This window comes from Malania oleifera, chromosome 9 (assembly GCF_029873635.1).
Source record: "Malania oleifera isolate guangnan ecotype guangnan chromosome 9, ASM2987363v1, whole genome shotgun sequence".
Lineage (NCBI taxonomy): Eukaryota > Viridiplantae > Streptophyta > Magnoliopsida > Santalales > Ximeniaceae > Malania > Malania oleifera.
Genome location: NC_080425.1, coordinates 29,443,430 through 29,461,588, shown reverse-complemented (window position 1 = coordinate 29,461,588; position 18,159 = coordinate 29,443,430). Strand labels below are relative to the sequence as shown.

The 18,159-nt window shown below is 36.7% G+C and overlaps 1 protein-coding gene across 4 annotated transcripts in view; it reads right to left on the bottom strand.

Moving 5' to 3' along the window:
* Positions 1-18,159, bottom strand: part of LOC131164586 (pre-mRNA-processing protein 40A-like) — a 145,233-nt gene that overhangs the window by 89,377 nt on the left and 37,697 nt on the right. For all 4 annotated transcript variants that reach the window (XR_009139286.1, XM_058121884.1, XM_058121882.1 and 1 more), the window contains 17 exons: positions 15,844-15,896; positions 15,622-15,679; positions 15,181-15,533; positions 15,014-15,086; positions 14,823-14,921; positions 14,650-14,718; positions 14,495-14,572; positions 14,291-14,377; positions 14,156-14,190; positions 13,932-14,037; positions 11,528-11,608; positions 11,331-11,423; positions 11,210-11,263; positions 10,994-11,110; positions 10,776-10,874; positions 1,626-1,673; positions 1,461-1,553 (listed from right to left, as the gene is read on the bottom strand). Coding sequence is in view for 3 of the 4 variants with exons in the window: in XM_058121884.1 (XP_057977867.1) it covers positions 1,461-1,553; positions 1,626-1,673; positions 10,776-10,874; positions 10,994-11,110; positions 11,210-11,263; positions 11,331-11,423; positions 11,528-11,608; positions 13,932-14,037; positions 14,156-14,190; positions 14,291-14,377; positions 14,495-14,572; positions 14,650-14,718; positions 14,823-14,921; positions 15,014-15,086; positions 15,181-15,533; positions 15,622-15,679; positions 15,844-15,896 (1,596 nt within the window). In the remaining variant the exon portion in view is untranslated. The remainder of the gene's footprint in view (positions 1-1,460; positions 1,554-1,625; positions 1,674-10,775; positions 10,875-10,993; positions 11,111-11,209; positions 11,264-11,330; positions 11,424-11,527; positions 11,609-13,931; positions 14,038-14,155; positions 14,191-14,290; positions 14,378-14,494; positions 14,573-14,649; positions 14,719-14,822; positions 14,922-15,013; positions 15,087-15,180; positions 15,534-15,621; positions 15,680-15,843; positions 15,897-18,159) is intronic.

The following is an 18,159-nucleotide window of genomic DNA, read 5'->3' as shown; positions in this document are numbered from 1 at the left end:
AGATTTTAGTGCTATCAAGTTTAAACAACCATCTGCAAAAAGTTCTAAAACAAAGAGAACCCATTTAACGGATTGTATCCAAAAGCAAAGCCACATTCAACATCTTTCTAGTGAAAGTATGCACATTCTGTTCCAATATAATGCCCCCACAAAACAGCAAAAAATACACATCTCCACAATGCATCATAATACTTCCCTCATCCAAAAACCCAAAGGAAATAGCCAATCTTCCACCATCTCTGGAAAAACCCAAGTCTTTCCAAACAATCCAAATCTATTCCACACACCCCAAGTAAACAAAAAATGTAGGAATAGATGAGAACCAATCTCTCAACTGTCAAAGCATTCTGTGCAAACATATGAGGATAATGCTTTAGTCAGCCTCCTATTAACAGATTATTGCTGTTAACTCTAGTAAGAATAACCAACCAAATGAATGCTTAGTATTAGAGTGAATTTTGGCCCTCCAAGTACTAAGGGAAAATGCAAATTAGATCCAATCAAATGGTAAAAGAAAGAGAATAAAAAACTCCCAAGGAATCCAAATCTGAAATCCAAACATCCCTCCTATTTGGCAGACGACAAACCTCCAACAGAGAAAATGAAGAGAGTTCTTCCCCATCCTATCAGATCCACCAAACAGTTTAAAATTGATGAACAAAAGTCATTTTTCAACAAATTAAACTGAACATTTACAATATTGCTTCGTCAACACCAAATGCAATTCATGCTCTAATAGGTATTGCATATCCTTGATATAATGAAATTGACATATTATCAAAGCATTAACATAAATCATAATGTGAATTATGTTAACTGTGAGAATAAGGTTTAGTAGGGTCAAGTTGTAAGAATAAGATGCCAGCTGAGGGGGTTTGTGAGAGACCATAAGGATTTTACAATGTGTTTATGGTCTGGTGAGAAATCACTTTAACCAACTTTAAATAATTTTCAAGATGGAAAAACAAAAATAATATTCAAGAAGGCAAAACAGTTTTTGGTTATATAATCACTTTGTCACAGTCAAACTTAACAGTCACGATAAAAGAACAAGAAGTGATAGAAATAGAAAAATTAGAAGTTCACATTATATCAAATTCGATGGATGTCTTTGAAATTTCATTAAATCCCAGGGAAGTTTCATTCTCATAATTTTATAGTAGTATTAATTTGTAATAGTATTATATGAATATTAACATCTACTCACATTCCTAGGATTGTGACACCAATGTATCTTTAACAATGCATTCTAGCAGAACCGATAAAGGGTATAAAGCATACAAAAGCTGCAAAATTTTGAAAATAAAGCGTCATAATAATGCAAAAAAAGAAGGTACCTACAAAGCTACTTTAAAGGAAAATACATGAAAAGGCACTTAAAGGTGTTAAAAAAAAAAACTTCCTAAGGCAAACACTATGCAGTGTGAAGAAGAAATGAAATTATGAGAGCAAAAACATACCTTTAGGTTAATATCTGATATTGGTGGAGAGTTAACAGACTCTGAAATAGCATCTTTGAAGTCTTCGAGTGTCCATGTTAATGACAAAGTTATCTAAGAACATACCAGAACGTGAGACACCTAAATTTATGACGCCAAGGAAGAAAAAATTGATAAAGATGAAACCTTCCCAAACTTCAGCGCATCCTTTATTCGAGTCTTGTCCTCATGATACTGCAAAATTAGGAGAATACAGATTACAAAGCACCACTGTGAAGCAGCACAATGCAAAACAGCAATGACCATATCACTTTCACAAACAATATTACTTTCATAAACATATTTGACAAAATTTACCATAGGACCTTCATTCTTACGCTCAAGATTTAGAGATCTCTCTGCATCAATACTCTCTCCTCTCTCTTCTCTCATTAAAGTTCCTTGACGTCGTGACTACTATAAAATATGGAAGGAAGGCATTGTTATCAATCCATTCAGATTGAAGGAAAACCTTCTATCTGAGACTGGATAAAGTGGGTAGGGGAGATTTTCTGTCTGTTCTCGAGCATAATATGTAGCAGCACCAATGGGCAAGGCTTTCTGTGAATGCAGCAAAATGGTTTCTGATGGTGTGGCTTCAAATTTTTAGCAGACTGGGGAGGGGTTTGCAGAGCACTAGATTTCGTAGGGTGAGGTAGTGGTTGGCACTTTGACCAACAAAACTTGGGAAGTCTTTGGAGATAGGGTTGGGATGGAAAAGGAAACAGTTTTCAGTGTTGCACCTGGAAGAACAAAAGGGACGGATGGGTAAAATGCATGCAAGAATTCTGTGCGGTGGTTATGGTTTACCTGATGATAAGGATGGTGTTGGCAAAGATTTACAGTGGAGAGATCGTTCTTGGAGCCAGGTAGTGTCGGACGAGAAGAACAGGATCTGTGAAAATGTGGTTACATGAAGTAGACACAGCAGCAATGAGTGATGCAGCAGATGCAGAAACACGAGAAGCAGCAGATGCAGGTGAAACATCAGAAGCAGGTGCAGCCGCAGCTTGATTGTCCATTGTCAGCGGGTCATCTACGTATGGGGGCTATGGCTCCAACAGAAGAGATGGTTAGGATTTTGCATTTGGGCCGGGTTTTGGAGGGCCCCCAGGCTTTGAGGAGTTGGACTGACTGAGTAAACAGTTCGTAAGTCCAAATTTCTTTAGTGGTTATATGGCTCAACTTCCAGCCCAATGGAACTTGAATTAAAGCCAGCAGTATCTTGAAGCTCATAGCAATCTCAATGGGTTCCTGATCAGGCCCAAAATTCTAATAATCACAAAGAAGGCAGTGAGCCCACAGCAAGCCTGGTACAGCCAATTCTCATATGGAGACGGCTTTCTCCTTTTGCAGTACAGGTTTATGCACTATTGCAGAAAAGGGATTCCAAACTTTCCCCTGCACAACACAGAGGAATCAGCAGGACAATCAAGAAATAAAATTACCAACCTTCAATATTAGCAACTTGGTTTAGTCTTGAGAAATCAACTGAGAATCCTGTGTGTTCGGCTCGAGAGGGTTGCTGCCAAGATGAGGGCTTGATTAAGAAGTTACCCTCAGCATTGGCTAAGGGAGGGCCGTGCACTAAGGTTCACAGAGATGGTACAGATAAAGTACAGAGGTTAGCTGCTGGTAAGGGGATAATTCTCCAGGTAAGGGAAGAAATTTCAAGAAGGAATATGTTCGCCAGATGAACGAGCAAGAGAATTCTTCTAAGAAAGCCACAAAGAATGTAATAAACAATATTGAAAGCAGTTCATGTATCGTGAAGTCCCAGAACTTTCAAAAGGGAGGTACAAATGAGAGGATTATCAAGGGTAAGGAAAAGGAAAAATGCGGTGATGTGTCAGAGAACATCAGCAATGATATTAGTGACTTTTCCAATGAGGGTGGTTTGCTTTTGGAAGAGAATCGAGATCAGTGTGACTATGCATCTGAATCATCTGATTTACTTTGGGATTTATTATATGTGGCGCCATCTCTGATGGAAGGTTTAGAGGGCACGTTTACAATTGAGGAAGATGTCTTAGGTAAGGAGCAACAGTGTAAGGAAGGGATTCTGCCCATTCCAGTTGTTGAGGTTGATTAGAAAGACTTAGAAGCTCAACAAGTAGTAGGTTAAATGGTTTGTCGTTTTCCGGTCCGGGAGATAATGAGGTTCACTCAGATGAAGATAAGAAGAAATTGAAGAAGGGGCAGCGTGAAAAAGCCAACTTGAATAGCTCGGTGAACCATGAAGGCAAGAGCTCAAAGAGGGGGTTTCTTATGTGACTTATTAGTTAGGCCTTTATGTTTTTTTTTATTACTCTATTTTTACTTTTTATTTTTATTTCAATATTTATTTAGTCATTTTTTTAGGGATTGATTGTCCTCTTTATCAATGCAATATCCCTTTCCTCTCTTAATATATTTTCTTTTATTATCAAAAAAAAATAAAAGATTTAGAGACCTCTCACAATGTCACAATATAGGGGAATTGAAATTATTATCATTTTTTTGTCCATTGAGAAGCCTATAAAGCCTGGGCTACACAATGAGGGTTAGTCCATCCCTCATCCCAAACCCCTCCACATAGTTAGAACATGAGACTTTCACATAGTCAGAACATAAGACCTACAATATGAATGGCCCATACTCCAAACATTCAAATGAGAACTGTCCCTTTTGCAGTGGATATTTCTACCAGAGAGAGATCCACTGGCTAATCCATAGAGGAATCCCATCGTTCCACAACAAAAGAATTTTTTCCTAGCATTCAGAGAAACTTCTGGGTAAGGTAGAGCTATAAAAACCTCAGCTTAAGTGGCCTTGTCATTTTCATGTTAGATTTTCCACGCATAAAAAAGGGGGGGGGGGGGGGATTGACCCCATTAATGAACATCACCATTACAGTGCAAAAAAATTATTAAAAAAAAAATATGAAGATCACATTACAATCGCCAAACACAGTTTCGCACAATTTAAACTCATAAATAATTCCAATGGTGAGTTATTTTGCAAGACAACTAGGAAGTGGTAAACGAGGAAGTCTTGAATCTTTTTGAGGAATTTCATAGGAATGGAAAGGTGTGCAAGAGCATGAATTCTACTTTCATTGCTCTGATTCCTAAAAAAGATAGGTCTAGAAGAGTAAAGGATTTTAGGCCTATTAGCTTTGGTGACTAGTGTCTATAAGTTGTTAACAAAGGTTCTTCCAAAAAGGTTTAAACAGGTGCTAGGGGACACGGTGTCATTGGCACAATCTGCCTTTGTTAAAGATAGGCAGATCTTAGATGCTGTTTCGGTTGCCAATGAGGTGGTCGAGGATGGGAAAAGGAGAGATATTAAAAAACAAAAAAAAAATGATCTTTTTCTTAATAAAAAGAAGATGTATTAAGAGAGAGAGAAATTACACAGACATTACCCAAGAAAACCCCTCTTCAAACCCTTCCCGTCATAAATCACTGAACACTTCAATTTTGCTAATTAGCGTCCATCCAAATTTCATTTCCTCTGTAATATGGCATGTGTAGACCTGATCCATCCAACAAATGATGAGTTTGAAGATTTTCCTCAGAAACTTCCTCTATAGGGAAGGACAAATTCCATCTTTTTCCTTCTCCCGTACCATCAGTTTAAAAAATACTAATTCCCTCCAATCCTTCCAATGGAGGAGGTGGCACATATGTTAAATCCCCAGGTTTTTCAGATGAAGCAGAAACATAAACATACTGTTCCAGAATTTCATCTAAAAGCAAACCCTCAGGCCCCATCACAATCAAATTTACTGATGTCCACACTGTCATTATCTGAAAAATCTCCCCAATTTTTTTATCCTTGCAGCTACTCAACCACACACTGGTTCCACCCTTCTGTCCATGTGATTCTTCCATTATGCTAAAATTACCTCCTGCATCTCCCCTTATAAATTTTCTTGTTATCTCAGCAGTAAGTAGCTCGCTTTTCTTCAAACTTTTTCTCCATTTCAGCGCCCATTAGTTCTGCTTTCCAATGATTGTAAACCCTGAACGTATCCGAAGTTTCTTTCTTACTATTCGATTTCCCCCTCAAACCAACATTGTTCCCCTAACTGTCAACCTCACAAGAATCATGATTTTTTATGAAACTCCTTCCTTGGTTAACTGCATTAGAAAACTCACTGGAGGTCTTTTCTACTACTGGGATCTCTTGTCCCACCACAAGAATAGAATCATCAACAAAAATTCTTGAATTGTTTGGAACAAGACTTTCCTTTGCCGCCACTAACCCTTTAATCCTTCTGGTATTCTTGCTTCTTTCTAATAAAGAATGAGAACCATCTTGATCATCCTGATTCTGCTTAGGAAATGAGCATTGAAAAATAGGGTTTGTACCTAGATTCTGCTCGGAAGACAACATATTTGTTAAGTCCCTTGGCTTTCTACACCCATTAATGAGTGGTCTTTAAGCTCGATTACAGAAAAGCTTATGATATGCTAAATTGGGGTGTCTCGTGATGACTGTGCTTAAGAGAAAAGGATTGGTGAGTTTTTGGTGTAAGTGGATAGGAGGGTGCCTCAATTATGCCAATATGCTAATGATTCTTAATGGTCAAACTAGGGACTAGTGTGGCATTTCGAGGGGATTGAGACAAGGGGATCCGTTATCCCCCTTGTTCATTTTGGTTGTAGATGTCTTGAGCAAGTTAGGATCCTGTGCTCAGGACCTGAGGGCTATTAGCAGTCTTTCTATAGGCTAAGAGGATGTGGAGGTGTCTCATCTTCAGTTCACGAATACCATTTTTTTCCTTGAGAATGATGTGAAATTTCACAAGATTCTTGTGTTGCTTAGAATTTTCAAGAAATTTCAGGCTTAAAAATCAATTTTACTAAGAGTGAATTAGTGGGTATCAAAATGTACAGTAGATATTTTGAGGTTTTAGATCTTTAGCAGGTTGTGAATCCCTTTCTTGGCTGTTATCAAATATTGGTCTTCCGCTAAGGGGCAATCCTCTATTTAATGCTTTTTGGGATCTTGTGATTAAGACAGTGGGCAATGGATGGGAGGGTTGGAAGAAGGCTTGTCTTTTGTTAGGAGGCAGAATTATGCTTATTAGTGCTTCCCTAGCCAGCATTCCCATTTATTTCCTATCCCTTGCCAAATTACCTTCTAGGGTGGCTGGGAAGATGGAAAAAATTATGAGAGATTTTTTTTCATCTAGTACTGGAGAGAATAAGAGGGATCACCTGGGTAGTTGAGAAGCTATAAGGAAGCCGAAGTCTGAAGGGGGCCTGTTACTTGGTATGTGGTTTCTGAAAACATATCTTTAATTTGGAAATGGTTATGCAGGTTTCTTTTAGAACCTAAATCCTTATGGCATAAAGTAACAAAGAATAAATATGGTTTGCAAAGGAATGGGTGGGGTTCCAAAGGAAGTGGCAATGTTACTCATGTAAGCCCTTGGAAATTTGTTTCACTAGTAGCTTCTCTTTTCTTTCCATTTCCTTGTTTCAAAGTGTGGATTGGGGAAAAAATTCATTTTTGGGAGGATATTTGGGTTGGTGAGTTTTCATTGGAGCTCCTGATGCCGCATTTGTTTAGACTTTCCTCTATCCGTCAGGTAACAATTTCAACTTTTTATTTCAATGAAGGGGGGCTCTTTTTCTTGGAATTTCCATTTTTTTAGTAGTCTTAAGAAAAGAGAGGTTGATGAGTCAACTCGTTTGTTGAGTGTGTTGGATTCTTTCTTGCCAAAAATTTGCAGGGGACACAAGGCTTTGGATTGGGAACACTTCGAGGTGTTTCTCTTCAAAGTCGTTTCTCTAATATTACTAAATCCACAAATCCTAGCCCTTGTTAAGCAAAGTTGTTTGGAAAGCAGAGATTCCACTTAAAATTCGGGCTTTCATTTGGACTCTCATACTCAATAACATCAACATGAATGATGTGTTACAGATTAGGAAGCCCTACAAAGCACTTAGTCCAGATATTTGTATGCTGCGTGGTGGTTCAAATGAGAATTCTAGCCATTTATTTCTTCACTGTAGGATGGTGGAACGTCAAAAAGTCTGTTTTTGTTTTCCTGGAGAGGACTGGGTAGCTCCAGAATCTATTTTAACTTTTCGAATGTAAATTTCTGTGGATTTGGGAAGAATAAAACAGGAAGGAACTTTTGTCAGTGCAGTTTTTACGGTGCTGTGGGTGCTATGGATAAGGAATGCCAGAATTTTCAGAGATAAGAAGACCCCTCCCTTACTTTCTCATTTTTCACGGGTCCTTTTGGGCACATTTTTTTTGGGTTTTTTGAAGGTTTATCGCTGTCTGATGTCCAATGAGATTGGAAGGCAGCTTTAATGTAATTGTGTTTTTTTTTCTGTAAGCTATCTGTTTTACCAAGACGATTTCTTATCCTCCATTCATTGTAATTATTTTTTTCATTAATAGATTTGTTTTTTATATCAAAAAAGATAAAAGTTTAGACCAAGATGACCTTTATGTGGAAGGCTACTTGGGAAAGAATCCTTATGATTGATATTTTCATATGTGTTTGTACAATGAACAGAACAGAAGCTTCAAAACAAGGAAGAGTACAAAACAGTTAATCACCTTCTCTTGCATCCGTTGATAGTGTTGTGGTGCTGGGTCTATGCTACAACGGAGAATTAACTGGATGGCAGCAGACAAGGTGGGGGCAGAGCTGCAGCCTTGGAGTGGCTCCAGATGCAGGATGAGGGATAAAGTTCAGTGGAATGCCATTCTTCTTGGAAGGAGAACTTTTTGTCAAACCTTCAAGACAAATGGCAAGCTACTATTATTGCTATTATGTTTAGAGGTTTCAGCAAGAGGAAAGAGAGGGAAGCAGTGTGGCATTTTATTGTTCTGGCTATCATTTGGTGTATTTGGTTGGAAAGAAATGCTAAAATCTTTAAAAGTGTAGCCACATCTTAACATGCTTCAGAGTAGATTGGTGCTCCTTGCATCCCTTTGCTGCTTGGCAAATGGATTCTTTCATCATGTTTTTTTAGAAGAGTTACAGCAGGATTGGTGAGCATTAATTTGTCAGAATTTTCCTGTAATTTTTTCCTTTTTGTTTAGCTGTTTTCCTTTTGCAATGGGGGGATTTCTTCTTCTCCCTGTTTTTTATTTCTTTCTTTGTAGTACACCTTTCTTCCTTTACTATAATTCTGTGTTTATCAGGAAACAAAAAAATGGCAAGCGACTATGTGTTTTTGCCTCGATTGCTTTTACTGTAATAATGTTGTAGAATTTCCAATCACTATCGGTGTACATCAAGGGCATGCTTTGAGCCCTTATCTTTTAGCATTCATGATGAACTTACTAAGAATATCCAAAATGAGGTTCAATGGTGTGTGTTGTATGCAGATGATATCATTGTTGATGAAATTAGAGGAGTAGAATCTTAAAATTATGGAGAAAAGATTTAGAATCTAGAGTTTCCATGGTAATTGAAATAAGATAGAATATATGAAGTATAATTTTAGTTATGTTAGGAGGCATATTGGAAAAAAGATTAAACTTGATAATCAAGAAATTAATAGCACTAGATTTAAATACCTTGGATCTATTATGCAAGCTAGAGAAGAAATTGAAGATGTAACACAGACTTAAAGCAAGGGTAAAATGGAGAAGTGCTCCAGGCATATCGTGTGATAATACCCTTACAATTTAAGAAACATTCTATAGGACAGCTATAAGATGATCAGTTATGTTCTATGAATCAAAATATTGGACAACTAAGAACTAATATATCCAAAAAGTAAAAGCTGTTGAAATGAGAATGCTGAAGGCGAAGAGTGGCATGAACACATGCGGGGTTTGTTAGAGGCAATGAGGAGGGGAGAGCTAGTTAATATTAGTGGCAGTGGATGGAGTAGGGGCAGTCTAGATTAACTTGAAATAAGGAACTGAGTAAAGATCTAAGAGTGTCCATTTGTTAGAGGATATTACCCAAGATCATGCTAATTGGAAGGACAGGATTCATGTCGCTGATCTCAGCTAGTGGGACTTAAGGCTCAGTTGTTGTTGTATAGTTTTTTTTTTTTTTTCCCGACTCCAGTGATATGATCAAACCAGATTTGAAAGGAACTGGAGCCAACCCGGCTGAAACTGAGCAGCTCAGCCTGACTCAGCCAGACCCAGTTTTTTCCTGCTCGGTTGACCCTGTGCCTTACATGAGGGAAAAAATTTTGGGAAAATTCATGAAGGATATCTTGGAGCCTTGAGCCTACAACCTCCTGCTCTGCTACTTAAGTCTCCATTGATCACCGCACTATCTTTCACTTTCTGCTATAATGTTTGGAACAAAAATACATGTGTTTCCTATATGACATATGGGTATTTGTGCGTTTATAATATATATATATATATATATATATATATATAAGTATGTATAACTTTTAATTGAATAAAATATTTTATCATTCAAAATAATAAGTTTTAAAAAAATAATAGAAAAAGTAGTACAAAATTTGTTTTTGTTTTGTCAATTTTTTCCTAATTGACTTGGTGTAATTTATATGAAGTATTCAACTATATACACATGGTGGGCACATGCTCAACAACCCCTTTTTTTGGGAAGAGTTAAAGTTATGTGGATATTGGAGATACACTAATGGAGATATTGAGAGAGTTAAAAAATATTTTTAAATTAAAATTAATTTATTAAAATACTTATGCATCCATGTTTTTTAAATTTTGTAAATAAATGATAACTTTAAAAATTGAGGGCATTTCAGAAAAAATAAAGAGGAAAAATGTTGCTTGAAAACCACATAACTTTTCTAAACAATATACATACATATATATATGTATATATATATAGATATGTATGCATATAAAACTGGTTCAACCACCGGTTTGACCCACCAGTTCAACCAGTCCAATCGATCCAGTGACTTCACCAGGTCAATCACAGGTCCAGCTTTTAAACCCATGTCCAGCATGATTGGAAGGCAATTTTATATTGCTGTCTTTCTATCTTTTTCTTTCTCTTTATTCATTTGGAGAATATATCCTCCATTCCTCCTCGTCCTTTCATTCTCTTTAATATATTCTGCTTTTATCAAAAAATTAAATTAGAAAAAAAAATAATTTCAAAAGTTGAATTTTTCTACAATACAATCTACTCAAGTGGATTCAACAAAGGTTCATATCACAATAAACAGGGTTAGCAGAAGGAACGTTTTTGTGGCATCTACTTCAGCGTATTAGTTAAACAGTTTCATTTCTAATAAAGCACACCAAATAAGCTGTCCAGTCTGATAATTTTCCTGAAGCTCCTGGGCAACATCCCACAAATAAAATATGGTAAGTTACCTGCTTCTGAAGCTCCTCAGCAACATCTTCAAACAAATCCTTCGGTGTTGACCCTGAAGTATTTGAAGATACTGCTAGATATTCATGTAAATCCTTAACCTAAGCACCACGATATGGTTTAACATATGAGAACCCACAGTATAAAGCTAGATGCAACTAAAATTACATCAGTAATCACAGAAACCACATATATTTGCCCAAACAAAATCAAAGCCAACCTTCATACAGTAGTCACGCCAGTGAGTTTTGGCAGTAAGAGTTCCAGCAGCAACATGTCCTTCCATTAACTTTCGGAACTCATCACGATTTCTTCGCTCGGCCTTTCTCAACTCTTCCTATAAATATTTGGAAGCAAAAAAAAAAAACCTAGTTCAAAAGGATGTAAGGATTTACCAATTTAATGATTGACCCCCAAAGGAAAAAAAAATTAGCACCTTTTGTAGCTTCCTTTGCTCCTCCTCCTGTTCCTCTAAATCCCGCAAATATTCCTATCAAAACATAAAGTGAGCACCAATTTCCAGTTGAAACTGTCAATGATCAAAGAAGGAAAATTACCTGAAAAACTTCCAAGCGGGCAATATTTTCAAGACGTGAACATCGTTCATCAGCCTCTAAGCGGTCTTTTACTTTTCGCCATTGACTGCTTGACTAAGGAAGTTAAAGCATTTGTGAAATTTTAGAAACTAAAAAATAAAAATAAACAAATAAATAAAGAACCTGCATATATAAACAAAGAACTTGCTAAACACTACCTTAATAAAGTCGCAAGATTCCAAAAATTCTCTGTATTCAATTATATTGCGCTTATGCTCCTCTAATGCCTTTGCTCGTTCCTAATCAAATGCCCAAGTGAGAACAAAAAGATAGCACATGAATAAAATCTATGAATCTTCAGATCACAGTTCAAATATTGGCATCAGGAAATAAGGAGGCTCCTTAGAATGATGGCATCAAGCATACTAACCAATATGACCAGTTCACTGAAACAATTAAACTCCTACAAAAATAGCTAGAAATATGCTACTCATGCGAGCCTTAGGCTTAGCATTCCACAATATTTTTGGTATTTTCTTTTGTTTCATAAACTTGCACAAGTTGCACAGCAGAATGTAACTAGAGACACAACAAACATTGAGTGTAAAATTTATTTGACATCAAGTAACCATAACCATACTATATATAAACGTGCAAACATGCTAAAGGATGGAACACAGTGTGGTTGTAAAAATATCACTATAAGAAAAGAAAAAAATAGTGACAACATATATCAGGGGAAAAGGTATAAAAAAATAAAGTAATAAAAACAAAGAAATCAATTTATTTTTTCAACATAAAAGTAAGAAAAGAAGTAGATAACTGATATAACATCCTTCCTCAGAATGACTGACAGCCAAATTTGCAACACAGGATAAGCTCCTGTCAGACACCAAGATCCCCTTGCCCCAACATTCTGAGTTGTTCTCCAAGCATTGCTAGCATTAATTTTCATCCACAGAGCTTAGAAAAACACCATTTAATAGGAACAGTCTCCTTGTATCTATCCTTGGCTCAACAGCAGGCTTTTTTGCATAATGTAATCATACAAGACTAGTATGTTTAAAGAAATTGATTGGCCAATTATCTCAGTTAAACACAAAATAGTTCAACTACATCAAATGATACAACCAAAACAAAAGGATGCACAAACGAATGTATGGCACAATCATGCAGACGTATTGCAAAGATAATTTTTCAACAAGCCTTAGAACAGTTGGCATTCACTGATACAGACTGGAACCAACAATTTTAAGGACCTTTTTCTGCTAATCATCACCTCCAAACATCTCAATCCACATCACAATTTAATCATAATCAAATTTTCATATCCTTCCTTTTATGGTTAAAAACAGTTTCTTCTCATTAAGGATATGTAGGATAGAGTAATGACTAGCGTTAGGATAGCAGGTGGAGAGTCTAGAGAATTTCCAATCACAATAGGTGTACATCAAGGTTCTACTTTGAGCCCCTATCTATTTGCTTTAGTGACTGATGAATGTACTAGAAATATCCAAAACGAGATCCCCATGACATATGTCGTTTGCAGTTGATATTATTTTGATTGATAAAAGTAAGGGTGGGGTAGAATCTAAGAAATAACTTTGGAGAACAACTTTAGAGTCTACAAGTTTTAGGATAAATAGAAATAAGACAGAATATATGAAATGTATTTTCAGTTATGCAAGGAGGAATATTGAAGACAAGACTAAACTTGATAATCAAGAAAACAACAGCAGTAATAGATTTTGATATCTTGGATGTATTATGCACGTGGAGGGACAAATTAAAGAGGATGTAGTACATAGAGTTAAAGCAGGTTGGATAAAAGGGAGGAGTGTGTAGTAAAGTTCTACAGGACAGCTGTAAGCCTATAAGACTAACCATGTTGTATGGATAAGAATGTTGGGTAACTAAAAAACAACACATTCAAAATGTAGAAGTGGCCAAAATGTGCATGCTAAGATGGATGATAAGACAAGGAAGGGCTGGCTTCGATGGTTTGGGGAATTGAAACATAAGCCAACTAGTGCACCGGAGAGGAGGAAAGAGCTGATCATTGTAAATGGTACCAAAAGAGGATGGGATTTAATAGCTCTTAAATGAGTCAAAGAAAATGCCCTTGATCGCATGAATTGTCATAAAAGGATTCATATAACCAACCCACATAGTGGGACTTAAGGCTTGTCATTGTTGTTCTTGTATGGTTAAAACAGTTTCAAAGTCCATTAGAGGAAACAATAAATCACAAATGGTGAATTCCTCCAACCCCACCCCCACCACCACCCCCCCCCCCCCCAAAAAAAAAAAAAGTAATTCGCTGCTTGTGGTGGGGTTCTAGGCTGCTAAACAGGAGGGATGGATTAAGGATAGTAGAGATACTCGCTGATTTTAAGGATTAAGAAAGTAATCTCTAGACACTCCTTCCCCTATAATAGGTAATATTACAAACCCTCGAGTGTAAACAAAAATCATCATAAAACTTGGATTATCACTTCCCCCTAAAAAGCAAGGAAAGAACATTTTGAGTGAGTGAAAAGGCACATGGGCATGGGGCAATCTAGACTTTTAGAGCAATAGCTAGAATACACAAATAATAGCAATTAATATTCAAAAAATGACCTTTTTTTCAATTTCGGCCAAGAAGTTCTTGAAAAGATCCTCACGGTCTCTAGCCCGTTCAAGAGCTTGGAAACGTTCATCATTTTCAAACAAAGTTATTGCTTTGCTGTATTCACAAGTTCAATAAGCCAATAGAAATTATGAGATTGGCATTGATATGTCCAAACATCAAACAAAACAACTAAAAGATGAAACTTCAACATCACAGAGAGAAAGGCCCTGACCTCCATTTGGTGGAAGATGTCAGCTGTTCAGACTCCTTCAAAAAGACAAGGCCAAATAGCCACTACTCAGAGAGAGAGAGAGAGAGAGAGAGAGAGAGAGATGGAAAATATTCCAGAAATAAATAAGCAACATACTTCTAACATTTTCCTGAATTCTTCCCTTGCTCTTTTCTGCTTAGCATGCCATTCCTCAACTTCCTGCCTTTTCCTTTGACCTAAGAACTGAAACATAAGATTTATATTATAATAATTAAAAAAATGTAAACATATTATGATGAAATCTATAATACAAAAGTACCTCATGAAAAGCTTGTTTCAATCTGTTAATGCAAAGATTACCTCATTAAAAGCTTGTTTCCGCTCTCCAAGAGTTCTCAAAGCACCATACCTTTTGTCATTAATTATTACCCTCATGGCCTGAAGTAAACAGTACAAATATCAGGTTATCTAGACAAAGAAGAAAAATTTTGACATATAGGGACATAATTAGCTACCTGATCCCAAGTCCAGTTAGACTCAACATTCACCGACTCCAGTAGTGCTATAAATGCATTTTTCGCCTCCTGAAAGAAGAATAGGAAGAGAGAGAGAGAGAGAGAGAGTGTGTGTGTGTGAGAGAGAGAGAGAGAGAGAGGGAGAGAAAGGAATATGATGAACTCTATGTCACCTGTTTACTGCCATAACTTAAGGGTTCTTGATCAACCATTTTCCCCTCTGATGATGTACCGTCAGACTTTGCAGCAATCCCAATGCCTGTCTTTGCTTTCTGCAGGGTTATACCCCATCAATTTGCCAATAAAATATAGCAATTATTTTTCACATCTATCCATAATGAACTTAAATTACATTGAAAACTACCTCCACGTTCTGTGTAGAAAGCCCGTCCACAGAATTTAGAATATTCTGAGCAGCAATGTTGTTTGAGTTACTCCTACAACAGTTGAAAACTCATGCAGACTTAGGCCATATACCATATGCAAAGCAAAATTATATCTGCAACAAACAAAACCACTTGATGACAATACATAGTTGGTGTAACAGCATCAACCAAAGTGACACGAACAGGACTCCCTAAAGCAGCAGCAACAGGAGTAACAGCCTTCCCAGGTGAGTGTATTTCAACTTTTTCTTTTACTGCAGTAGAAGCTACAGCAGACAAGGCTGATGATGCAGGAGCCACTGCTGGTTGCAGATTGTCAACAGCAGCAACAGGTGCCACTGGAACTGGGCTTGATGCTGCCCTGTGACTATGAGATGTCAAGGATGAATCAGCTGCAGTGGATGGCACATTAACTACAGAGAGAGAAACAGAAGAATCTATAGAAGTTTCTGACAGCTTTCCCTTAATGGATGCCTCCTCTGCTTGTTCACGAGCCAACTTGAAATTATTTTCAAAGAATGATTAGGAAAAAAAAAATGAGAATTCATTACAAAAAATAAAATAGGTATTGGCTTTCAAGAAAAACCTTCAGTTCATCAGGAATTGTCCATTTCGATTGCTTGGTAACTTTGTTGAAGTAATACCTGACACATATAGAAGACTAACAATGAAAACAACAACAATAATGGCAAATTCTCAAATCATCTAGATTACTTAAATCACAATTGACCAAAAAGAATTACTAATGAATTCAAAAACTGCAAGGCAGAAATAAATAACTAAATAAAAACAGCTTTAGAATACGCACTTTCTTCCATCAGGACTTCTATATTCCTTCCAGTCAGTTGATGCATCTGCCCTCTGTCACAAGGAAATACTAATAAGTTACAACTCAATTTCTTGCAAAAACAAAAACACAACAAACCCAGCCTTAAGTTCCACTAGGTGGGGTCGGCTACATGAATCCTTTTTCACCAATGTACACGATTGTCGGCAATTTATTCTGACAATTTCATGCAGAAACAAAAACAAAAACAGAAACAGAAACAGAAACAGAAAAGAAAGCTCAAGAAAGTAAGAGGCAACTTAGGGGTTGTTTTAGAGAAATGCCCAGAACTGATCAGGAAGCATGAAGTAAAGCACATGAAAAAGGTTAACTGCATGCAAAAATCACAAGTTCTGCAAAGGAAAACAAAGTAGCCTTCACATAAGAGAAAACAGTGCTACAGTAAACAATTTTTGGAGACCAGCAGAATTTACACAGCCATATATTGCAAACTGAAAACAGCCTGGTCCTGTGGAAGAGAAAAAGGGTGGGAAGAAAGAATTCTTCAACAAAAACGAGAGGTTCATACAAAAACAACTAAACAAGAGATCCATACAAATACAATAATAATCAATGACTAAATATAACAAAACAACAAAGCAACACTGTAGCAGACCCTGTTTCCTACAAAGGCTTTATTGCTATGGTCATCTGCAAGGACAACATAAGAGGTCTGTTTAAGTCAGTTTGTTACCTCCACTCTATCATATAACTGTCAGGCAACAACTATAATAAGAAGTTATATGAACAATATTTACTTTGAAAGAATGCTTGCACTAGAAAGTTTGCTTGTGCTATAAAGATTAAAAAGACAACTTTGCATGTAATAACAAATCAAAAAGGAAATGTTGCCACAATTCTTTTTAGAGAAACAACATAATAATTCTAACGAAAGAAAGCTTTGGGCAAAATCAGTAAATTTCAAGGGAGGTCAACCCTACTTTTAAAAAGTTAAGGCCGGCCCCTGTAATTATTAAAACAAACATGGAAAGTAAGTGGAATTTTACCTTACTTCAGATGTGCAAAATTATGCCTCACACCATAACACACAAATACATGCACACACATGCACCCACACATGTACGCATATGTAAGCAGTATCCTCTGACAAAGCCATCTCCACACTTGAGCCCTTATGTGGGAAGATTCTCTTTTAATATTTCACCAACTATGAGAACTTCTATATACAAAGTAAAAATGGAATATTACATCCAATAAAGTTCGACTATATTTGAATATATATTTATTCTTAATTTAATGACCATACATAGAGTAACACATTATTGATTTCTGCAACTATGATAGATTTCTAATTTAAAAGCTAATAGCAATTATCTCACAAAAAAAAAAAAAACTTCCAGTCACTTCCCAACGCAAATAATTTTCAACATGCATGTTACCAAAGAAATCAGAAACCTCAATCTGGATTCCACCACCACTTTAAAATCAAGCAAACGGACCAAACTCTCTTCCAACCCACACCACACCTGCCTCCAATTTTTCAATGAAGAGGATTGTGAAGGGATTTTCCCCCGTACTTTCAAAATCTTCCTCCTCAATACCACAATTAGGTGTGTCCCAGGGTTCTCCAGAATCTCCATACAGACTTCTGCCCAAACCCATTGCTTATCGCTGCATTTGGTAAATCTTCAAAAATATGTAGCATCACAACCATCTCTGCCTGTTAGTCTGTATTTCTTCTTCCATCACTCTTGCACATCCAACCATCACATGATACCAAATCTCTTGCTCTAATACCCCTTGATGGCTTGATGCCTCAAAAGGGCCATTAAGCTGCTTTTGTGCAGCTAAACACAGAGTCGCAGGAGCAATAAAGACAAGAATATAGCTAAAGAATGCTAGGAAATTCAAGAAGGAACAAAATCAAAGTGTTTCTAGGGTCTATGTTCACAAGAAAGAACTGAGTCTGAAATTTTATTATTCTAAGTTACATAAAAAAACCTAAAATCCCAGCCCTTAATCTCCCATGACAACCTGTAGTCTCAGCCTCCAATCTATTTAGGAGAGACTAGAACAAAAACAGGCTCCTATAAGAGTCTTAAAAGGGATAGAAGCCCCCAAAAATAATGTACTGATACAGTGTCATGAACAGAACTTCTACAGTGGCGTGAATAGTGAATGCAACAGTAATTGTAAATCTGGATTTTGGTCTATCTAGCTCTCTTTTGAATTTGGATGCTTGTCTAGTGAGATATGCGTTTTTTTCCTCACACCTCACCAAAGACATCTACATATAAACTTTTACCTTATCCTTAAAAGCTCAATCTGATAACTCAA